The 24,495-nt window shown below is 45.8% G+C and overlaps 1 protein-coding gene across 1 annotated transcript in view; it reads left to right on the plus strand.

The window, feature by feature from the left end:
* Positions 1 to 24,495, plus strand: part of LOC118358492 (tetraspanin-15-like) — a 43,015-nt gene that overhangs the window by 12,157 nt on the left and 6,363 nt on the right. Inside the window, exons 2-6 of the mRNA XM_052479069.1 lie at positions 19,971 to 20,156; positions 20,457 to 20,531; positions 20,746 to 20,841; positions 22,050 to 22,166; positions 24,069 to 24,119. Of these exons, the coding sequence (XP_052335029.1) occupies positions 19,971 to 20,156; positions 20,457 to 20,531; positions 20,746 to 20,841; positions 22,050 to 22,166; positions 24,069 to 24,119 (525 nt within the window). The remainder of the gene's footprint in view (positions 1 to 19,970; positions 20,157 to 20,456; positions 20,532 to 20,745; positions 20,842 to 22,049; positions 22,167 to 24,068; positions 24,120 to 24,495) is intronic.

Consider the following 24,495-nt stretch of genomic DNA (forward strand, 5'->3'; position numbering starts at 1 on the left):
CCTCTTCTAGGTGTTCTGAGACATGTAATGCAGCCTGGTGTTGACAAGCCTCTTCTAGGTGTTCTGAGACATGTAATGCAGTCTGGTGTTGACAAGCCTCTTCTAGGTGTTGACAAGGTGTTGACAAGCCTCTTCTAGGTGTTCTGAGACATGTAATGCAGCCTGGTGTTGACATGTCTCGTCTAGGTGTTGACAAGGTGTTGACAAGCCTCTTCTAGGTGTTCTGAGACATGTAATGCAGCCTGGTGTTGACAAGCCTCTTCTAGGTGTTCTGAGACATGTAATGCAGCCTGGTGTTGACAAGCCTCTTCTAGGTGTTCTGAGACATGTAATGTAGCCTGGTGTTGACAAGCCTTGTCTAGGCGTTGACAAGGTGTCGACAAGCCTCTTCTAGGTGTTCTGAGACATGTAATGCAGCCTGGTGTTGACAAGCCTCTTCTAGGTGTTCTGAGACATGTAATGCAGTCTGGTGTTGACAAGCCTCTTCTAGGTGTTGACAAGGTGTTGACAAGCCTCTTCTAGGTGTTCTGAGACATGTAATGCAGCCTGGTGTTGACAAGCCTCTTCTAGGTGTTCTGAGACATGTAATGTAGCCTGGTGTTGACAAGCCTTGTCTAGGTATTCTGAGACATGTAATGTAGCCTGGTGTTGACAAGCCTCTTCTAGGTGTTCTGAGACATGTAATGCAGCCTGGTGTTGACAAGCCTCTTCCAGGTGTTCTGAGACATGTAATGCAGCCTGGTGTTGACAAGCCTCTTCCAGGTGTTCTGAGACATGTAATGTAGTCTGGTGTTGACAAGCCTCTTCTAGGTGTTGACAAGGTGTCGACAAGCCTCTTCTAGGTGTTCTGAGACATGTAATGCAGCCTGGTGTTGACAAGCCTCTTCTAGGTGTTCTGAGACATGTAATGCAGTCTGGTGTTGACAAGCCTCTTCTAGGTGTTGACAAGGTGTTGACAAGCCTCTTCTAGGTGTTCTGAGACATGTAATGCAGCCTGGTGTTGACAAGCCTCTTCTAGGTGTTCTGAGACATGTAATGCAGCCTGGTGTTGACAAGCCTCTTCTAGGTGATCTGAGACATGTAATGTAGCCTGGTGTTGACAAGCCTTGTCTAGGTATTCTGAGACATGTAATGTAGCCTGGTGTTGACAAGCCTCTTCTAGGTGTTCTGAGACATGTAATGCAGCCTGGTGTTGACAAGCCTCTTCCAGGTGTTCTGAGACATGTCATGCAGCCCGGTGTTGACATGTCTCGTCTAGGTTTTGACAAGCCTCTTCTAGGTGTTCTGAGACATGTAATGCAGCCTGGTGTTGACAAGCCTCTTCTAGGTGTTCTGAGACATGTAATGCAGCCTGGTGTTGACAAGCCTTGTCTAGGTGTTCTGAGACATGTAATGCAGCCTGGTGTTGACAAGCCTCTTCTAGGTGTTCTGAGACATGTAATGCAGCCTGGTGTTGACATGTCTCGTCTAGGTGTTCTGAGACATGTAATGCAGCCTGGTGTTGACAAGCCTCTTCTAGGTGTTCTGAGACATGTAATGTAGCCTGGTGTTGACAAGCCTCTTCTAGGTGTTCTGAGACATGTAATGTAGCCTGGTGTTGACAAGCCTCTTCTAGGTGTTCTGAGACATGTAATGCAGCCTGGTGTTGACAAGCCTCTTCCAGGTGTTCTGAGACATGTAATGCAGCCTGGTGTTGACAAGCCTCTTCCAGGTGTTCTGAGACATGTAATGTAGTCTGGTGTTGACAAGCCTCTTCTAGGTGTTGACAAGGTGTTCACAAGCCTCTTCTAGGTGTTCTGAGACATGTAATGCAGCCTGGTGTTGACAAGCCTCTTCTAGGTGTTCTGAGACATGTAATGCAGTCTGGTGTTGACAAGCCTCTTCTAGGTGTTGACAAGGTGTTGACAAGCCTCGTCTAGGTGTTCTGAGACATGTAATGCAGCCTGGTGTTGACAAGCCTCTTCTAGGTGTTCTGAGACATGTAATGTAGCCTGGTGTTGACAAGCCTCTTCTAGGTGTTCTGAGACATGTAATGTAGCCTGGTGTTGACAAGCCTCTTCTAGGTGTTCTGAGACATGTAATGCAGCCTGGTGTTGACAAGCCTCTTCCAGGTGTTCTGAGACATGTAATGTAGTCTGGTGTTGACAAGCCTCTTCCAGGTGTTCTGAGACATGTAATGTAGTCTGGTGTTGACAAGCCTCTTCTAGGTGTTGACAAGGTGTCGACAAGCCTCTTCTAGGTGTTCTGAGACATGTAATGCAGCCTGGTGTTGACAAGCCTCTTCTAGGTGTTCTGAGACATGTAATGCAGTCTGGTGTTGACAAGCCTCTTCTAGGTGTTGACAAGGTGTTGACAAGCCTCGTCTAGGTGTTCTGAGACATGTAATGCAGCCTGGTGTTGACATGTCTCGTCTAGGTGTTGACAAGGTGTTGACAAGCCTCTTCTAGGTGTTCTGAGACATGTAATGCAGCCTGGTGTTGACAAGCCTCTTCTAGGTGTTCTGAGACATGTAATGCAGCCTGGTGTTGACATGTCTCGTCTAGGTGTTCTGAGACATGTAATGCAGCCTGGTGTTGACAAGCCTCTTCTAGGTGTTCTGAGACATGTAATGTAGCCTGGTGTTGACAAGCCTCTTCTAGGTGTTCTGAGACATGTAATGTAGCCTGGTGTTGACAAGCCTCTTCTAGGTGTTCTGAGACATGTAATGCAGCCTGGTGTTGACAAGCCTCTTCCAGGTGTTCTGAGACATGTAATGCAGCCTGGTGTTGACAAGCCTCTTCCAGGTGTTCTGAGACATGTAATGTAGTCTGGTGTTGACAAGCCTCTTCTAGGTGTTGACAAGGTGTTCACAAGCCTCTTCTAGGTGTTCTGAGACATGTAATGCAGCCTGGTGTTGACAAGCCTCTTCTAGGTGTTCTGAGACATGTAATGCAGTCTGGTGTTGACAAGCCTCTTCTAGGTGTTGACAAGGTGTTGACAAGCCTCGTCTAGGTGTTCTGAGACATGTAATGCAGCCTGGTGTTGACAAGCCTCTTCTAGGTGTTCTGAGACATGTAATGTAGCCTGGTGTTGACAAGCCTCTTCTAGGTGTTCTGAGACATGTAATGTAGCCTGGTGTTGACAAGCCTCTTCTAGGTGTTCTGAGACATGTAATGCAGCCTGGTGTTGACAAGCCTCTTCCAGGTGTTCTGAGACATGTAATGCAGCCTGGTGTTGACAAGCCTCTTCCAGGTGTTCTGAGACATGTAATGTAGTCTGGTGTTGACAAGCCTCTTCTAGGTGTTGACAAGGTGTTGACAAGCCTCGTCTAGGTGTTCTGAGACATGTAATGCAGCCTGGTGTTGACATGTCTCGTCTAGGTGTTGACAAGGTGTTGACAAGCCTCTTCTAGGTGTTCTGAGACATGTAATGCAGCCTGGTGTTGACAAGCCTCTTCTAGGTGTTCTGAGACATGTAATGCAGCCTGGTGTTGACATGTCTCGTCTAGGTGTTCTGAGACATGTAATGCAGCCTGGTGTTGACAAGCCTCTTCTAGGTGTTCTGAGACATGTAATGTAGCCTGGTGTTGACAAGCCTCTTCTAGGTGTTCTGAGACATGTAATGTAGCCTGGTGTTGACAAGCCTCTTCTAGGTGTTCTGAGACATGTAATGCAGCCTGGTGTTGACAAGCCTCTTCCAGGTGTTCTGAGACATGTAATGCAGCCTGGTGTTGACAAGCCTCTTCCAGGTGTTCTGAGACATGTAATGTAGTCTGGTGTTGACAAGCCTCTTCTAGGTGTTGACAAGGTGTTCACAAGCCTCTTCTAGGTGTTCTGAGACATGTAATGCAGCCTGGTGTTGACAAGCCTCTTCTAGGTGTTCTGAGACATGTAATGCAGTCTGGTGTTGACAAGCCTCTTCTAGGTGTTGACAAGGTGTTGACAAGCCTCGTCTAGGTGTTCTGAGACATGTAATGCAGCCTGGTGTTGACAAGCCTCTTCTAGGTGTTCTGAGACATGTAATGTAGCCTGGTGTTGACAAGCCTCTTCTAGGTGTTCTGAGACATGTAATGTAGCCTGGTGTTGACAAGCCTCTTCTAGGTGTTCTGAGACATGTAATGCAGCCTGGTGTTGACAAGCCTCTTCCAGGTGTTCTGAGACATGTAATGCAGCCTGGTGTTGACAAGCCTCTTCCAGGTGTTCTGAGACATGTAATGTAGTCTGGTGTTGACAAGCCTCTTCTAGGTGTTGACAAGGTGTCGACAAGCCTCTTCTAGGTGTTCTGAGACATGTAATGCAGCCTGGTGTTGACAAGCCTCTTCTAGGTGTTCTGAGACATGTAATGCAGTCTGGTGTTGACAAGCCTCTTCTAGGTGTTGACAAGGTGTTGACAAGCCTCTTCTAGGTGTTCTGAGACATGTAATGCAGCCTGGTGTTGACATGTCTCGTCTAGGTGTTGACAAGGTGTTGACAAGCCTCTTCTAGGTGTTCTGAGACATGTAATGCAGCCTGGTGTTGACAAGCCTCTTCTAGGTGTTCTGAGACATGTAATGCAGCCTGGTGTTGACAAGCCTCTTCTAGGTGTTCTGAGACATGTAATGTAGCCTGGTGTTGACAAGCCTTGTCTAGGTATTCTGAGACATGTAATGTAGCCTGGTGTTGACAAGCCTCTTCTAGGTGTTCTGAGACATGTAATGCAGCCTGGTGTTGACAAGCCTCTTCCAGGTGTTCTGAGACATGTCATGCAGCCTGGTGTTGACATGTCTCGTCTAGGTTTTGACAAGCCTCTTCTAGGTGTTCTGAGACATGTAATGCAGCCTGGTGTTGACAAGCCTCTTCTAGGTGTTCTGAGACATGTAATGCAGCCTGGTGTTGACATGTCTCGTCTAGGTGTTCTGAGACATGTAATGCAGCCTGGTGTTGACAAGCCTCTTCTAGGTGTTCTGAGACATGTAATGTAGCCTGGTGTTGACAAGCCTCTTCTAGGTGTTCTGAGACATGTAATGTAGCCTGGTGTTGACAAGCCTCTTCTAGGTGTTCTGAGACATGTAATGCAGCCTGGTGTTGACAAGCCTCTTCCAGGTGTTCTGAGACATGTAATGCAGCCTGGTGTTGACAAGCCTCTTCCAGGTGTTCTGAGACATGTAATGTAGTCTGGTGTTGACAAGCCTCTTCTAGGTGTTGACAAGGTGTTGACAAGCCTCGTCTAGGTGTTCTGAGACATGTAATGCAGCCTGGTGTTGACATGTCTCGTCTAGGTGTTGACAAGGTGTTCACAAGCCTCTTCTAGGTGTTCTGAGACATGTAATGCAGCCTGGTGTTGACAAGCCTCTTCTAGGTGTTCTGAGACATGTAATGCAGTCTGGTGTTGACAAGCCTCTTCTAGGTGTTGACAAGGTGTTGACAAGCCTCGTCTAGGTGTTCTGAGACATGTAATGCAGCCTGGTGTTGACAAGCCTCTTCTAGGTGTTCTGAGACATGTAATGTAGCCTGGTGTTGACAAGCCTCTTCTAGGTGTTCTGAGACATGTAATGTAGCCTGGTGTTGACAAGCCTCTTCTAGGTGTTCTGAGACATGTAATGCAGCCTGGTGTTGACAAGCCTCTTCCAGGTGTTCTGAGACATGTAATGCAGCCTGGTGTTGACAAGCCTCTTCCAGGTGTTCTGAGACATGTAATGTAGTCTGGTGTTGACAAGCCTCTTCTAGGTGTTGACAAGGTGTCGACAAGCCTCTTCTAGGTGTTCTGAGACATGTAATGCAGCCTGGTGTTGACAAGCCTCTTCTAGGTGTTCTGAGACATGTAATGCAGTCTGGTGTTGACAAGCCTCTTCTAGGTGTTGACAAGGTGTTGACAAGCCTCTTCTAGGTGTTCTGAGACATGTAATGCAGCCTGGTGTTGACATGTCTCGTCTAGGTGTTGACAAGGTGTTGACAAGCCTCTTCTAGGTGTTCTGAGACATGTAATGCAGCCTGGTGTTGACAAGCCTCTTCTAGGTGTTCTGAGACATGTAATGCAGCCTGGTGTTGACAAGCCTCTTCTAGGTGTTCTGAGACATGTAATGTAGCCTGGTGTTGACAAGCCTTGTCTAGGCGTTGACAAGGTGTCGACAAGCCTCTTCTAGGTGTTCTGAGACATGTAATGCAGCCTGGTGTTGACAAGCCTCTTCTAGGTGTTCTGAGACATGTAATGCAGTCTGGTGTTGACAAGCCTCTTCTAGGTGTTGACAAGGTGTTGACAAGCCTCTTCTAGGTGTTCTGAGACATGTAATGCAGCCTGGTGTTGACAAGCCTCTTCTAGGTGTTCTGAGACATGTAATGTAGCCTGGTGTTGACAAGCCTTGTCTAGGTATTCTGAGACATGTAATGTAGCCTGGTGTTGACAAGCCTCTTCTAGGTGTTCTGAGACATGTAATGCAGCCTGGTGTTGACAAGCCTCTTCCAGGTGTTCTGAGACATGTAATGCAGCCTGGTGTTGACAAGCCTCTTCCAGGTGTTCTGAGACATGTAATGTAGTCTGGTGTTGACAAGCCTCTTCTAGGTGTTGACAAGGTGTCGACAAGCCTCTTCTAGGTGTTCTGAGACATGTAATGCAGCCTGGTGTTGACAAGCCTCTTCTAGGTGTTCTGAGACATGTAATGCAGTCTGGTGTTGACAAGCCTCTTCTAGGTGTTGACAAGGTGTTGACAAGCCTCTTCTAGGTGTTCTGAGACATGTAATGCAGCCTGGTGTTGACAAGCCTCTTCTAGGTGTTCTGAGACATGTAATGTAGCCTGGTGTTGACAAGCCTTGTCTAGGTATTCTGAGACATGTAATGTAGCCTGGTGTTGACAAGCCTCTTCTAGGTGTTCTGAGACATGTAATGCAGCCTGGTGTTGACAAGCCTCTTCCAGGTGTTCTGAGACATGTCATGCAGCCCGGTGTTGACATGTCTCGTCTAGGTTTTGACAAGCCTCTTCTAGGTGTTCTGAGACATGTAATGCAGCCTGGTGTTGACAAGCCTCTTCTAGGTGTTCTGAGACATGTAATGCAGCCTGGTGTTGACAAGCCTTGTCTAGGTGTTCTGAGACATGTAATGCAGCCTGGTGTTGACAAGCCTCTTCTAGGTGTTCTGAGACATGTAATGCAGCCTGGTGTTGACATGTCTCGTCTAGGTGTTCTGAGACATGTAATGCAGCCTGGTGTTGACAAGCCTCTTCTAGGTGTTCTGAGACATGTAATGTAGCCTGGTGTTGACAAGCCTCTTCTAGGTGTTCTGAGACATGTAATGTAGCCTGGTGTTGACAAGCCTCTTCTAGGTGTTCTGAGACATGTAATGCAGCCTGGTGTTGACAAGCCTCTTCCAGGTGTTCTGAGACATGTAATGCAGCCTGGTGTTGACAAGCCTCTTCCAGGTGTTCTGAGACATGTAATGTAGTCTGGTGTTGACAAGCCTCTTCTAGGTGTTGACAAGGTGTTCACAAGCCTCTTCTAGGTGTTCTGAGACATGTAATGCAGCCTGGTGTTGACAAGCCTCTTCTAGGTGTTCTGAGACATGTAATGCAGTCTGGTGTTGACAAGCCTCTTCTAGGTGTTGACAAGGTGTTGACAAGCCTCGTCTAGGTGTTCTGAGACATGTAATGCAGCCTGGTGTTGACAAGCCTCTTCTAGGTGTTCTGAGACATGTAATGTAGCCTGGTGTTGACAAGCCTCTTCTAGGTGTTCTGAGACATGTAATGTAGCCTGGTGTTGACAAGCCTCTTCTAGGTGTTCTGAGACATGTAATGCAGCCTGGTGTTGACAAGCCTCTTCCAGGTGTTCTGAGACATGTAATGCAGCCTGGTGTTGACAAGCCTCTTCCAGGTGTTCTGAGACATGTAATGTAGTCTGGTGTTGACAAGCCTCTTCTAGGTGTTGACAAGGTGTCGACAAGCCTCTTCTAGGTGTTCTGAGACATGTAATGCAGCCTGGTGTTGACAAGCCTCTTCTAGGTGTTCTGAGACATGTAATGCAGTCTGGTGTTGACAAGCCTCTTCTAGGTGTTGACAAGGTGTTGACAAGCCTCTTCTAGGTGTTCTGAGACATGTAATGCAGCCTGGTGTTGACATGTCTCGTCTAGGTGTTGACAAGGTGTTGACAAGCCTCTTCTAGGTGTTCTGAGACATGTAATGCAGCCTGGTGTTGACAAGCCTCTTCTAGGTGTTCTGAGACATGTAATGCAGCCTGGTGTTGACAAGCCTCTTCTAGGTGTTCTGAGACATGTAATGTAGCCTGGTGTTGACAAGCCTTGTCTAGGTATTCTGAGACATGTAATGTAGCCTGGTGTTGACAAGCCTCTTCTAGGTGTTCTGAGACATGTAATGCAGCCTGGTGTTGACAAGCCTCTTCTAGGTGTTCTGAGACATGTAATGTAGCCTGGTGTTGACAAGCCTCTTCCAGGTGTTCTGAGACATGTCATGCAGCCCGGTGTTGACATGTCTCGTCTAGGTTTTGACAAGCCTCTTCTAGGTGTTCTGAGACATGTAATGCAGCCTGGTGTTGACAAGCCTCTTCTAGGTGTTCTGAGACATGTAATGCAGCCTGGTGTTGACATGTCTCGTCTAGGTGTTCTGAGACATGTAATGCAGCCTGGTGTTGACAAGCCTCTTCTAGGTGTTCTGAGACATGTAATGTAGCCTGGTGTTGACAAGCCTCTTCTAGGTGTTCTGAGACATGTAATGTAGCCTGGTGTTGACAAGCCTCTTCTAGGTGTTCTGAGACATGTAATGCAGCCTGGTGTTGACAAGCCTCTTCCAGGTGTTCTGAGACATGTAATGCAGCCTGGTGTTGACAAGCCTCTTCCAGGTGTTCTGAGACATGTAATGTAGTCTGGTGTTGACAAGCCTCTTCTAGGTGTTGACAAGGTGTTGACAAGCCTCGTCTAGGTGTTCTGAGACATGTAATGCAGCCTGGTGTTGACATGTCTCGTCTAGGTGTTGACAAGGTGTTCACAAGCCTCTTCTAGGTGTTCTGAGACATGTAATGCAGCCTGGTGTTGACAAGCCTCTTCTAGGTGTTCTGAGACATGTAATGCAGTCTGGTGTTGACAAGCCTCTTCTAGGTGTTGACAAGGTGTTGACAAGCCTCGTCTAGGTGTTCTGAGACATGTAATGCAGCCTGGTGTTGACAAGCCTCTTCTAGGTGTTCTGAGACATGTAATGTAGCCTGGTGTTGACAAGCCTCTTCTAGGTGTTCTGAGACATGTAATGTAGCCTGGTGTTGACAAGCCTCTTCTAGGTGTTCTGAGACATGTAATGCAGCCTGGTGTTGACAAGCCTCTTCCAGGTGTTCTGAGACATGTAATGCAGCCTGGTGTTGACAAGCCTCTTCCAGGTGTTCTGAGACATGTAATGTAGTCTGGTGTTGACAAGCCTCTTCTAGGTGTTGACAAGGTGTCGACAAGCCTCTTCTAGGTGTTCTGAGACATGTAATGCAGCCTGGTGTTGACAAGCCTCTTCTAGGTGTTCTGAGACATGTAATGCAGTCTGGTGTTGACAAGCCTCTTCTAGGTGTTGACAAGGTGTTGACAAGCCTCTTCTAGGTGTTCTGAGACATGTAATGCAGCCTGGTGTTGACATGTCTCGTCTAGGTGTTGACAAGGTGTTGACAAGCCTCTTCTAGGTGTTCTGAGACATGTAATGCAGCCTGGTGTTGACAAGCCTCTTCTAGGTGTTCTGAGACATGTAATGCAGCCTGGTGTTGACAAGCCTCTTCTAGGTGTTCTGAGACATGTAATGTAGCCTGGTGTTGACAAGCCTTGTCTAGGTGTTGACAAGGTGTCGACAAGCCTCTTCTAGGTGTTCTGAGACATGTAATGCAGCCTGGTGTTGACAAGCCTCTTCTAGGTGTTCTGAGACATGTAATGCAGTCTGGTGTTGACACGCCTCTTCTAGGTGTTGACAAGGTGTTGACAAGCCTCTTCTAGGTGTTCTGAGACATGTAATGCAGCCTGGTGTTGACAAGCCTCTTCTAGGTGTTCTGAGACATGTAATGTAGCCTGGTGTTGACAAGCCTTGTCTAGGTATTCTGAGACATGTAATGTAGCCTGGTGTTGACAAGCCTCTTCTAGGTGTTCTGAGACATGTAATGCAGCCTGGTGTTGACAAGCCTCTTCCAGGTGTTCTGAGACATGTAATGCAGCCTGGTGTTGACAAGCCTCTTCCAGGTGTTCTGAGACATGTAATGTAGTCTGGTGTTGACAAGCCTCTTCTAGGTGTTGACAAGGTGTCGACAAGCCTCTTCTAGGTGTTCTGAGACATGTAATGCAGCCTGGTGTTGACAAGCCTCTTCTAGGTGTTGACAAGGTGTTGACAAGCCTCTTCTAGGTGTTCTGAGACATGTAATGCAGCCTGGTGTTGACAAGCCTCTTCTAGGTGTTCTGAGACATGTAATGCAGCCTGGTGTTGACAAGCCTCTTCTAGGTGATCTGAGACATGTAATGTAGCCTGGTGTTGACAAGCCTTGTCTAGGTATTCTGAGACATGTAATGTAGCCTGGTGTTGACAAGCCTCTTCTAGGTGTTCTGAGACATGTAATGCAGCCTGGTGTTGACAAGCCTCTTCCAGGTGTTCTGAGACATGTCATGCAGCCCGGTGTTGACATGTCTCGTCTAGGTTTTGACAAGCCTCTTCTAGGTGTTCTGAGACATGTAATGCAGCCTGGTGTTGACAAGCCTCTTCTAGGTGTTCTGAGACATGTAATGCAGCCTGGTGTTGACATGTCTCGTCTAGGTGTTCTGAGACATGTAATGCAGCCTGGTGTTGACAAGCCTCTTCTAGGTGTTCTGAGACATGTAATGCAGCCTGGTGTTGACATGTCTCGTCTAGGTTTTGACAAGCCTCTTCTAGGTGTTCTGAGACATGTAATGCAGCCTGGTGTTGACAAGCCTCTTCTAGGTGTTCTGAGACATGTAATGCAGCCTGGTGTTGACAAGCCTTGTCTAGGTGTTCTGAGACATGTAATGCAGCCTGGTGTTGACAAGCCTCTTCCAGGTGTTCTGAGACATGTAATGCAGCCTGGTGTTGACATGTCTCGTCTAGGTGTTCTGAGACATGTAATGCAGCCTGGTGTTGACATGTCTCGTCTAGGTGTTCTGAGACATGTAATGCAGCCTGGTGTTGACATGTCTCGTCTAGGTGTTGACAAGGTGTTGACAAGCCTCTTCTAGGTGTTCTGAGACATGTAATGCAGCCTGGTGTTGACAAGCCTCTTCCAGGTGTTCTGAGACATGTAATGCAGCCTGGTGTTGACAAGCCTCTTCCAGGTGTTCTGAGACATGTAATGTAGTCTGGTGTTGACAAGCCTCTTCTAGGTGTTGACAAGGTGTTGACAAGCCTCGTCTAGGTGTTCTGAGACATGTAATGCAGCCTGGTGTTGACATGTCTCGTCTAGGTGTTGACAAGGTGTTCACAAGCCTCTTCTAGGTGTTCTGAGACATGTAATGCAGCCTGGTGTTGACAAGCCTCTTCTAGGTGTTCTGAGACATGTAATGTAGCCTGGTGTTGACAAGCCTTGTCTAGGTATTCTGAGACATGTAATGTAGCCTGGTGTTGACAAGCCTTGTCTAGGTATTCTGAGACATGTAATGTAGCCTGGTGTTGACAAGCCTCTTCTAGGTGTTCTGAGACATGTAATGCAGCCTGGTGTTGACAAGCCTCTTCTAGGTGTTCTGAGACATGTAATGCAGCCTGGTGTTGACAAGCCTCTTCTAGGTGTTCTGAGACATGTAATGCAGCCTGGTGTTGACATGTCTCGTCTAGGTTTTGACAAGCCTCTTCTAGGTGTTCTGAGACATGTAATGCAGCCCGGTGTTGACATGTCTCGTCTAGGTTTTGACAAGCCTCTTCTAGGTGTTCTGAGACATGTAATGCAGCCTGGTGTTGACAAGCCTCTTCTAGGTGTTCTGAGACATGTAATGCAGCCTGGTGTTGACAAGCCTCTTCTAGGTGTCCTGAGACATGTAATGCAGCCTGGTGTTGACAAGCCTTGTCTAGGTGTTCTGAGACATGTAATGCAGCCTGGTGTTGACAAGCCTCTTCCAGGTGTTCTGAGACATGTAATGCAGCCTGGTGTTGACATGTCTCGTCTAGGTGTTGACAAGGTGTTGACAAGCCTCTTCTAGGTGTTCTGAGACATGTAATGCAGCCTGGTGTTGACAAGCCTCTTCTAGGTGTTCTGAGACATGTAATGCAGCCTGGTGTTGACAAGCCTCTTCTAGGTGTTCTGAGACATGTAATGCAGCCTGGTGTTGACAAGCCTTGTCTAGGTGTTCTGAGACATGTAATGCAGCCTGGTGTTGACAAGCCTCTTCTAGGTGTTCTGAGACATGTAATGCAGCCTGGTGTTGACATGTCTCGTCTAGGTTTTGACAAGCCTCTTCTAGGTGTTCTGAGACATGTAATGCAGCCTGGTGTTGACAAGCCTTGTCTAGGTGTTCTGAGACATGTAATGCAGCCTGGTGTTGACAAGCCTCTTCCAGGTGTTCTGAGACATGTAATGCAGCCTGGTGTTGACATGTCTCGTCTAGGTGTTCTGAGACATGTAATGCAGCCTGGTGTTGACAAGCCTCTTCTAGGTGTTCTGAGACATGTAATGCAGCCTGGTGTTGACATGTCTCGTCTAGGTTTTGACAAGCCTCTTCTAGGTGTTCTGAGACATGTAATGCAGCCTGGTGTTGACAAGCCTTGTCTAGGTGTTCTGAGACATGTAATGCAGCCTGGTGTTGACAAGCCTCTTCCAGGTGTTCTGAGACATGTAATGCAGCCTGGTGTTGACATGTCTCGTCTAGGTGTTCTGAGACATGTAATGCAGCCTGGTGTTGACAAGCCTCTTCTAGGTGTTCTGAGACATGTAATGCAGCCTGGTGTTGACAAGCCTTGTCTAGGTGTTCTGAGACATGTAATGCAGCCTGGTGTTGACAAGCCTCTTCCAGGTGTTCTGAGACATGTAATGCAGCCTGGTGTTGACATGTCTCGTCTAGGTGTTCTGAGACATGTAATGCAGCCTGGTGTTGACATGTCTCGTCTAGGTGTTGACAAGGTGTTGACAAGCCTCTTCTAGGTGTTCTGAGACATGTAATGCAGTCTGGTGTTAACAAGCCTCTTCTAGGTGTTCTGAGACATGTAATGCAGCCTGGTGTTGACAAGCCTCTTCCAGGTGTTCTGAGACATGTAATGTAGTCTGGTGTTGACAAGCCTCTTCTAGGTGTTCTGAGACATGTCATGCAGTCTGGTGTTGACAAGCCTCTTCTAGGTGTTCTGAGACATGTAATGCAGCCTGGTGTTGACATGTCTCGTCTAGGTGTTCTGAGGCAGCTTTTCAGGGCAGTAGTGGGTTACACAGGTAGGTCTAATTCTCTTAAAGTCCATGACAGGCTAGCCTATATGACACATTTTAATTGTGTGCGCTGTAGTCTTTAAGGCTAGTGATGCAGATTAGAGTATTAAAAGTATTATGTGTCTGTTTAGAATAAGGGAATTTGCATCATGGATGTATTTTACAGCAAATACGTATTTTTGGGTGAATAAGCTTAACTTAAAATGCTGCTCGGTCTACAGATGAACTTTCTAGTGCCATTTTGTAGTGAATAGCCTAGTTTTCTGAGTGTTTAATCTTCAATTATGACACCATCTCATTGCACAGACTGTCACTGTCTACCAGTGTCACATGATTTGGGGTTTCTGACACAGCCTTTTCAGGAAGGGCATGCAACCAACCCACCCACACGCAACACAGCACCATATGCCTATCTCTGGGTACCATGTGGCACAAGTCACAGACTGTCATTTGCTTTACCAGCTGTAGTTTGGTGATAAGCGTTGCGTGCAGTAATATTGTTGTGCGTCCCCTATACCCTACATAGTGCACTACTTCTGACCAGTGCTTTATGGGCCCTGGTCAAATGTAGTGCACTACATAGGGGATAGGTTGCCATTTGGACATGCTGTGTGTTGAGAGGCTTTTACTCTGAGAGTGAGGGCTTGAGATTGAGAGCCCCCTGTCCCATTGCTCCTAAGAGGGATGATCTGTACTCTCTGCTCTGCTTTGTCAAATCAAATGTATTTATATAGCCCTTCGTACATCAGTTGATATCTCAAAGTGCTGAACAGAAACCCAGCCTAAAAGCAATGCAGGTGTAGAAGCACAGTGGCTAGGAACAACTCAATAGAAAGGTCTGTGAAGATTATGCATTAATCCAGTAGGATGCTGCAATGTCAGTCTTTACTGTCATCCCACCAACAGGCAGTGAGGATGCTACAGCTGAAAGAGAGCAGGAAGGAAACTGGGAAAGTTAGTAAGAGATAAGGATGGGTGGCTTGGTGACTTTAGCTTGCTTTCAATTCATTTTCTTTGCTTATACATCAGTATAGAGCTGTGCGATATGGACAAAAGTTGCGATGAATTTATATGATAAGTAGAATGATAATCATCTAACATTAATGTCTACCACAATTATTTTTTAATTATCCTGTAAACTACTACTACCAGTTTGATGGTAGTAGCCATCGATTGTCCCATTAACAATCACCCATATTAGCAAACCTATTTCATTTCAAACGTCACATTTCTCTAGAATAGGCTACATATCGTCATGAAGGATATCAGCAAAAATGCTTGGGATAAAATTGATCGGTATGGTCGATAATTTTTGCAATGAAATGCAACCTAACCTTGATTAGTGACTCAGTGTTTAAGTGATGTCTTTATGAACGTATATGAGTGCCAACGACACGACGGTGGCGGGCCTGATCGCCGACGGTGACAAGCCCTGGCAGAGCGGTGCCAAGAAAATAACCTCAATGTCAGCGAAACTAAGGAGCTGATTGTGGACTATAGGAAACAGGGGGAGAGGGGGATCAAAAGCTCCAAGTTCCTCGATGTGCACGTCACAGAGGACCTGACATGGACCATACACACCACCACTGTGGTGAAGAAGGCGTAACAGTGTCTCTTCAATCTCTGGCGACTGAAGAAATTTGACATGGGCCCTCAGATCCTCAAGAAGTGCTATAGCTGCACAATCATATTGACCGGCTGCGTCACCGCCTCTACTGGAACGCTCTACACAGGGTGGTGTGGACGGCCCAATACATCACTGGGGGTGAGCTTCCTGTCCTCCAGGACATGTACAGTGGCAAGAAAAAGTATGTGAACTCTTTGGAATTACCTAGATTTTTGCATAAATTGGTCGTAAAATTTGATCTGATCTTTGTCTAAGTCACAACAGTAGACAAACAGTGTGCTTAAACTAATAACACACAAATTATTGTATTTTTATTGTCTATATTGAATACATAATTTAAACTTTCACAGTGTAGGTTGGAAAAAGTACGTGAACCCTTAGGCTAATGACTTCTCCAAAAGCTAATTGGAGTCAGGAGTCGGCTAACCTGGAGTCAAATCAATGAGACGAGATTGGAGATGTTGGTTAGAGCTGCCCTGCCCTATAAAAAACACTCACACAATTTGAGTTTGCTATTCACAAGAAGCATTGCCTGATGTGAAACATGCCTTGAAGAGAAGATATCTCAAAAGATTAAGAATTGTTGACTTGTATAAAGCTGGAAATGGTTACAAAAGTATCTCTAAAAGCCTTGATGTTCATCAGTCCACGGTAAGACAAATTGTCTAGAAATGGAGAGTTCAGCACTGTTGCTACTCTCCCTAGGAGTGGCCATCCTGCAAAGATGACTGCAAGAGCACAGTGCAGAATGCTCAATGAGGTTAAGAAGAATCCTGGAATGTCAGCTAAAGACTTACATAAATCTCTGGGACATGCTAACATCTCTGTTGACGAGTCTACGATACGTAAAACACTAAACAAGAATGGTGTTCATGGGAGGACACAATGGAAGAAGCCAAAAAAACATTGCTGCACATCTGAGGTTTGCAAAAGAGCACCTGGATGTTCCACAGCGCTACTGGCTAAATATTCTGTGGACAGATGAAACTACAGTTGAGTTGTTTGGAAGGAACACACAACACTATGTGTGGAGAAAAAAAGGCACAGAACACCAACATCAAAACCTCATCCCTACTGTAAAGTATGGTGGAGGGAGCATCATGGTTTGGGGCTGCTTTGCTTCCTCAAGGCCTGGACAGCTTTCTATCATCGATGGAATGAATTCCCAAGTGTATCAAGACATTTTGCAGGAGAATGTAAGGCTATCTGTCCGCCAATTGAATCTCAACAGAAGTTGGTTGATGCAACAGGACAACGACCCAAAACACAGAAGTAAATCAACAACAGAATAGCTTCAAAAGAAGAAAATACGCCTTCTGGAGTGGCCCTGTCATAGCCCTGACCTCAACCCAATTGAGATGCTGTGGCATGACCTCAAGAGAGCAGTTCACACCAGACATCCCAAGAATATTGCTGACCTGAAACAGTTTTGTAAAGAGGAATGGTCCAAAATTCCTCCTGACCGTTGTGAAGGTCTGATCCGCAACTACAGAAAATGTTTGGTTGAGGTTATTGCTGCAAAAATGAGGGTCAACCAGTTATTAAATCCAAGGGTACACACACGTTTCCCACCCTGCACTTGTGAATGTTTACACAGTGTGTTCAATAAAGACATGAAAACGTATAATTGTTTGTGTGTTATTAGTTTAAGCAAAATGTGTTTGTCTATTGTTGTGACAGATGACAATAAGATCACATTTTATGACAAATCAGAAATCCAGGTAATTCCAAAAGGTTCACATACTTTTTCTTGCCACTGTACACCAGGCGATGTTTGAGTAAGATTGTCAAGGACTGATTGTCAAGGGCACACGAGCCACAAACTCTTCACTCTGTTACCATCTGGCAAGCTTTTTCGGAGCATCAGGTTCAGAGACAATTTCTACCACCAGGCCATCAGAATACTGAACCAGCTTTCTCCCTGCACAGACATGCACCTCAGAGACTATCTGGACCTCAGAGACTATCTGGACCTCAGAGACTATCTGGACCTCAGAGACTATCTGGACCTCAGAGACTATCTGGACCTCTGAGACTATCTGGACCTCTGAGACTATCTGGACCTCTGAGACTATCTGGACCTCTGAGACTATCTGGACCTCTGAGACTATCTGGACCTCTGAGACTATCTGGACCTCTGGACCTCTGAGACTATCTGGACCTCTGAGACTATCTGGACCTCTGAGACTATCTGGACCTCTGAGACTATCTGGACCTCTGAGACTATCTGGACCTCTGAGACTATCTGGACCTCTGAGACTATCTGGACCTCTGAGACTATCTGCAATTTAGATTATTATTATTATTATTTGCACTCTCCAGTCTCCACACATTTAACCCTTACACACAAACACACAAGCACCCACACTCATACTTGTTATTTTAGATTTGACATGTATTATTGTTATGATACATATTGACTAATGTACTGCATTGTTGAGGGAGCTATTAGCACACAAGCATTTCACTGCAACTTTTATACCTGCTGTAAACTGTGTATTTGACACATACAATTTAATTTGATTCGCCCATCTCTATGAGTCACCATAGACAACCTTTGAGTGCTAGCTCCATTGTGTGCCCCTATAGTTAGGCCTCTAGTTGTGGATGTGCTGCCTGAAAGGTGGTAGAATAGAAAGTCTTTAAAGGAGACTATTGAACAGATCCTAGTGCTCTCCGCCTCTTTTCTATTTGTCAAATTTGAACTTCAAACCATAGCCTAAGCTAATGGATGAGTCAGCAGATTTAGATTGTGAGTCTATTTTACTCATCCAGTTACTTTATCAGTTAAATGTAACCCTGTCCCGCCATCACTCTCTCTTTCCGCCACCATTTTTAGTGAATACTCGTCATCCTGGAATCAATCAGCGGGTATAATGAATCCCTCTCTCTCCCTCTTAGCTCAGGAAAGCTCAACTCCGTTCTCTTATATCAATGCGGAGTTGACTATTAATAACTGGTCTCGCAATTTGCTAGCAACAACATTAAGTCACCATCAGTTGATACTTGTAAAAATGTCAATTCTGATAATGCTTACCTGTACCTACGTAGCGGCCTTGACGTACTATGTGAGCTGGGATTCAATTGGTACATTCACATTCACGCTGAGTTGTGCAACACAAATGAGGGAAAAGTTGGTGGTTGTCTTCAATACATTTTTTTATGTGGACGGACCACAGTAGCATAGGTCAAACATAGGTACCGGTAAGCATTTTCAGTATTTACATTTTTACAAGTAACGACTGATGGTGACTCAATGTTGTTGTTAGCGAATCGCGCGACCAGTTATCACTACTCTACTCCACCTCGATATAAGAGAACGGAGTTGAGCGTTCCTCAGCCATCTCCCTCTCTGCTTTCTCACCCTCTCTCACAGTCCATGACTCTCCCTCTCACCTCACAGGAAATTGCAGTCAATTTCATGTTCAATTTTCACCCCACCTTTCTGTCTGTAGCTCTGTCTCTCTGCCTGTCTCCCTTCGTCAGCCATACTGCTGCTGAGTAGGAACTTCCCCCGTTTCGATTTTTATTTTCTCCATTCTTTCTAACTTCTTTCGTTAATCCTTTTTCCTTTCAGCACTGCCTCCTCCGGCGTGTTCAGATGTAATGCCTTGGCTTGTGTTCCCCCAAGAGCTCCCCTGGCCCAAAGCCATGCAGGAGCACTCATTGTTAATGAATGCTATTTCTTCTCCTTGTCTGTTCAATCTGCTTTGTGTCATTTCACACCGTTTTGCGTGTAGGTTTCCTTTGGGAAGGAGAGAGTCAGTCGACTAATCCTTTGAGAGAGTATGTGTACTGTGTAGCCTATTTGCATTGCTTCTTATCAGTCTGAAGTTTGTTATTTTGTAAGATGATGGGTTTGTCTCTCAGTCTCAGTGTGTGTAGCCTCCTTCTTACGCTACACTACAGTGGATGACAGAATGAATGATAAATTAGCTAACCGCTGTGAGAGACTAAAAGTAGGCCTACATCTTTTGAAAATATCCACTCTACACAGACGTCATTTTAACGTCTAGTTTTGATTTACATGTTGAGTTGTCAACTAACGTGAATTCAGTGTGAAATCAACCTACAATTTGACCCTACTTTGAGTGAAGTTGTGTGAAAAAAATTTATGAAATTCCCTTACGTTAATTTTGCAAATCCAATCAGTATTCCACGTTGATTCAACTTGATTTTTGCACCCCACTGGGTAGGGACTTTTTCCGATGTTGGGCGGTGTGGTGCTGGCAGTTGTGAATGGACTAAAGTAGGGAAAGAGTGATGAGGCTTGCTCTCTTAGTGCAGATTGCCTCTCTTCCTAATTGAGAATCAATAGGTAGGCTATGGGGTTAAGATTGTTTGTTGCAGAAAGAAAGGACTATCATTATGAGTCAGTCTGCATTCCAAATGGCACCCTATTCCCGATATAGGCTAGTACCTTTTATAGTCCCTTTATCACTATAAAGGGAAAAGGGTGCCATTTGGGATGCAGACAACGTGAGACCCACCGTGCCATGGTTTTGAAAGCTCTCAAATGGCACACCAGGAGGTAGTCAAGTGGGGTTTGTTTGTTGCTAACAAGGCTGATGCCACAACAACACAGCAGCTAGCCTTGGCCTAGTTCTCTAACCACCATCTCCTGTCGTCATTTGCCAACTTTAAACGAAAGCCCTTTGTGTTTCCTAATTAACTACAAGGAACAAGGAAAATGGGTTGTATCATCAGGATGCTACCACTGGAGAGGAAGACATCCAGGGCTTTGGTCAAAAGAAGTGCACTATATGGACTAGGGTACCATTTGGGACTTATCCGTGCTATTTTGAAGAAGTCCATGTTATTTGACAGCTATGAGTTTACAACACAATCCAAGGGAAACGGTAGCTTTGAACGTTGCTTGGTTAGGCTTTCTATGCACACTGCTCTCATGAAATTATGCTTATTCAGAAAGATGGCACACTGCAGAGCTCTGACCATCTCACCCCGACCCCTACCCTCTCTTCTTCCCTCTCTCCCTCTCTCTCTCCCTCCCCCAGCTCCTGGGCCTGTGTGTGTTGTGCGTGGGGGTGTACGCGGAGGTGGAGCGTCAGAAGAACCGTACCCTGGAGGGGGTGTTCCTGGCCCCCGCTGTGGTGCTCATCCTGCTGGGCCTGGTGATGTTCACCGTCTCCCTGGTGGGCATGGTGGGCTCCCTCAGGGACAACAAGACCCTGCTACACATGGTGAGAGAGGGAGGGATGGGAGGGGGGAAGGGGGGATACGAGGAGCGATGGAGGTTAGGATGGAAAAGATGAGGGATGAAGGAAAGAATAGAGGAGGGTTGAGAGATTAGTTTGAGGAGACTCAAGGTAAATGGAGTGGGAGGAGGAGGGGACAGGACAAGAGGACTCTGCTGACTGGGATATGTCAGTCAACCTGAGGATGGTGTTGCCAATCTCAGCCCAGCAATCTCTGGTCCCTCTGGCTTGATATGTACATGGCATGCTAAGTGCATTCTCTCCCTCTCTCCATCTATCTTCCAGTTTTTGTGTGTCCTGTGTGTGCTACTGTTCCTGCAGGCTGTGGCTCTCATCGTTGCGCTCATCTTTGAGAAAAAGGTCAGTTCTCTCTCTCTCTGTCACACACACACACACACACACACACACACACACACACACACACAGCTGTAACACATGTTCACCAGTGTCGCCTCTGGCATCGCCTCCAGTCACGATAAGATCACATCAAAGAAGCATTCAATGTGATGGATGAGGAATTTCATGGCTTTTATCATCCCTCTTCTCTCTCTACTCTTTCTCTCTCTCCCTGTAGACATCAGCCCTGTTCCAGAGCAGTATACGAGAGGGAATTAAACACTATTACGATGATCTGGACTTCAAAAACATCCTGGATTTTGTGCAACAGAAGGTAAGAGGACTGATTCCCTTTTCATTATCAGAAGCAACAGACAGGAAATAGTGGTGTGTACTGAATGAAGAGGCCACTGACCGTTTTTTATTTAACCAGGCAAGTCAGTTAAGAACAAATTCTGATGTACAATGACAGCCTAGGAACAGTGGGTTAACTGCCTTGTTCAGTGGCAGAACGACAGATTTGTACCTTGTCAGATCGGGAATTCGATCTGGCAATGTTTCGGTTACTGGCCAGACGCTCTAACCACTAGGCTACCTTCTGCCCCACTGGGCACACACCCACACATTACCCACTGGGCACACACCCACACATTACCCACTGGGCACACACCCACACATTACCCACTGGGCACACACCCACACATTACCCACTGGGCACACACCCACACATTACCCACTGGGCACACACCCACACATTACCCACTGGGCACACACTGGTTGAATCAACATTGTTTCCACATCATTTGAATGAAATTATGTTAAACCAACTTGAAATAGATGTTGAATTGACATCTGTGCCCAGTGGGTAGGGTTGCAAAGAGAAGGTATATTACTGTAAGATGTATATGTTTACCAGTAAACTACCAGGATTTTCAAGGATTATATGTAACCTATCACAAGACATCTAGTGGCCTTTTTGGGTACTTCACATTATCACAGGTGTCTGTAATGATCTCTGGCCTTATCACATGTGAAAATAAGTTCTGTTAGTTATGTGTTCCATTTTTAATACATTTGACTACATTCTAAAAACATGTTTTCACTTTGTCATGATGGGGTATTATGTGTAGATGGATGAGAAAATAAAATGTATTTAATCAATTTCTGAAAGCACTGTATATGAATACTTAAAAAAAAAGTTATTTAAATATAAATTCCCAACGTTACGATAGATTGCCATAGATTTTCTATTAAAGCTGCAATATGTAACTTTGGGCGACCTGACCAAATTCACATAGAAATGTGTGTTATGTCCTTTTCATTGAAAGCAAGTCCAAGAAGCGGTTGATCTGTTCTATGTGCTCAATTTCTATGCCTCCTGCTCTTAAGTTTATTTTTTGCTGTCTTTTACTTTCAGTTTTGTACACCAGTTTCAAACAGCTGAAAATACAATACTTTTGGTTATGGAAAAGATATTTCACAGCGGTTTAGATGTTACAATGATTCTCGACACTATGCATGGCTTGTTTTGTCTCTCTCTAGTTCTCTTGTTGTGGTGGGGACGACTACAAGGACTGGGGTGTCAATCAATACCATTTCTGCAATGGCACCGGGCCACTGGCCTGTGGCGTCCCTTATACATGCTGTGTCCCCCACAAGGTGAATGCTAAAACCGTTCTCGACTCGCTTTTCACCTCTCATCTAGACTGTGTGTGAATGAATGAAAGGAGCTCTGAAAGTTAGGATCCGATAACACATGAACCTTATCCAATATTATACCTGCCCTCCTTATCAGCCTATCAGTCTCTCACATCTCTGGGGGAGACATGTTTCTGTGGATCTCATTTAGTGCTCATCTAGGCTCCCCACGCACAGAACTGTATGGCAACAAGGGAACAGAAAAAGATTGGAATTGGGCTGGCTGTGTGAATGCAGTGACTGGAGGGATCCATGTTTTGTTCTCAGTAAAGCCTCTCTCCACCTGCCAGTACTTCCCCTGGCCTCATGGTTCATTACTAGGTAATTAGCGCTGGCTGAATTGGTTACAGTGAAATGTGTAAAGCCACTCAGGCACAGGAAGAGACCCCGAGACCTCAGCATCAGTGGAGAGAGTGGGAGCTAATCAAATTAATTTACTGAGCTCATGATTCATTCTCTCTCCCCCTGTCTAACTCACACTCTGGCTTATCTCTTTCTGCCCTCTTATTTCTCTCACTTTATCTCGCTCTCTCTTCCTCTCCCTCTCTGTCTCGCTCTCTCTTCATCTATTCCTCTCCTTCTCTCTTCCTCTCTCTCTCTCTCTCTCTCTCTCTCTCTCTCTCTCTCTCTCTCTCTCTCTCTCTCCATCTATTCCTCTCCTTCTCTCTTCCTCTCTCTCTCTCTCTCCATCTATTCCTCTCCTTCTCTCTTCCTCTCTCTCTCTCTCTCTCCATCTATTCCTCTCCTTCTCTCTTCCTCTCTCTCTCTCCATCTATTCCTCTCCTTCTCTCTCTCTCTCTCTCTCTCTCTCTCTCTCTCTCTCTCTCTCTCTCTCTCTCTCTCTCTCTCTCTCTCTCTCTCTCTTCTCTCCATCTATTTCTCTCTCTCTCTCTCTCTCTCTCTCTCTCTCTCTCTCTCTCTCTCTCTCTCCATCTATTCCTCTCCTACTCTCTTCCTCTCTCTCTCTCTCTCTCTCCATCTATTCCTCTCCTTCTCTCTTCCTCTCTCTCTCTCTCTCCATCTATTCCTCTCCTTCTCTCTTCCTCTCTCTCTCTCTCTCCATCTATTCCTCTCCTTCTCTCTTCCTCTCTCTCTCTCTCTCCATCTATTCCTCTCCTTCTCTCTTCCTCTCTCTCTCTCTCTCTCCATCTATTCCTCTCCTTCTCTCTCTCTCTCTCTCTCTCTCTCTCTCTCTCTCTCTCTCTCTCTCTCTCTCTCCATCTATTCCTCTCTCTCTCTCTCTCTCTCTCTCTCCATCTATTCCTCTCTCTCTCTCTCTCTCTCTCTCTCTCTCTCTCTCTCTCTCTCTCTCTCTCCATCTATTCCTCTCCTTCTCTCTTCCTCTCTCTCTCTCTCTCCATCTATTCCTCTCCTTCTCTCTTCCTCTCTCTCTCTCTCTCTCTCTCTCTCTCTCTCTCTCTCTCTCTCTCTCTCTCTCTCTCTCTCTCTCTCTCTTTCTCTCTCTCTCTCTCTCTCTCTCTCTCTCTCTCTCTCTCTCTCTCTCTCTCTCTCTCTCTCCATCTATTCCTCTCCTTCTCTCTTCCTCTCTCTCTCTCTCTCTCTCTCTCTCTCTCTCTATTCTTCTCTTCATCTATTCTTCTCTTCATCTATTCTTCTCTTCCTCTGTCTGGTCTGTGCCCACGCAGGGCAACTCCAAAGCGCCAAACAGCTATAAACACAGATTAGGGGATGTGTGTGTGTCCAACGTGCGTAGATGTGTTTTTAACTGGGCCACTACAAGCATATCTGACTTAGGAAATGTTTGTAGTTTTTTCTTCTTCTTATCTTTGCACAGAACAATGGACAATATACATGAATCCTCTTCTTCATGATCTTCATCTCTTCCTGTCTCATTTTTCCCAGGTGGGAGAGGTTGTCAACACTCTTTGTGGTTACAAGACTCTCAGCCAACAGGTAAGGGTAAAATAAGTTGCTATATTCCACTCCTAATAGGCTGTGACCCCCCCAGTGTTCTGCTCACTTTTTGGTCTTCATTAGTCTGTGGAGTTTGTCATTCTGCACAGAGACAGGAGTTACGTCCCAAATGGCACCTTTTTCCCTACATAGTACACTACTTTTGACCAGGGCCCGCATCAGGACGCATTCAGAGACTACAAAAGGGAAAAGAGCAGCAGCAGGATCATTTACTTTCATGGCCCCAAAACATTTTATTTTCTGTAGCTGCAGCATGCTGAAAATAAGGTAGACTAACTGAGTCACGATATATTGTGCCAGCTGGTAGTGGCTGGTGTTGTTGTGATATTGATTCAGCTGTCTCTGTTTTCTGTCC

This window comes from Oncorhynchus keta, chromosome 25, assembly GCF_023373465.1.
Source record: "Oncorhynchus keta strain PuntledgeMale-10-30-2019 chromosome 25, Oket_V2, whole genome shotgun sequence".
In the NCBI taxonomy this organism is placed as follows: domain Eukaryota; kingdom Metazoa; phylum Chordata; class Actinopteri; order Salmoniformes; family Salmonidae; genus Oncorhynchus; species Oncorhynchus keta.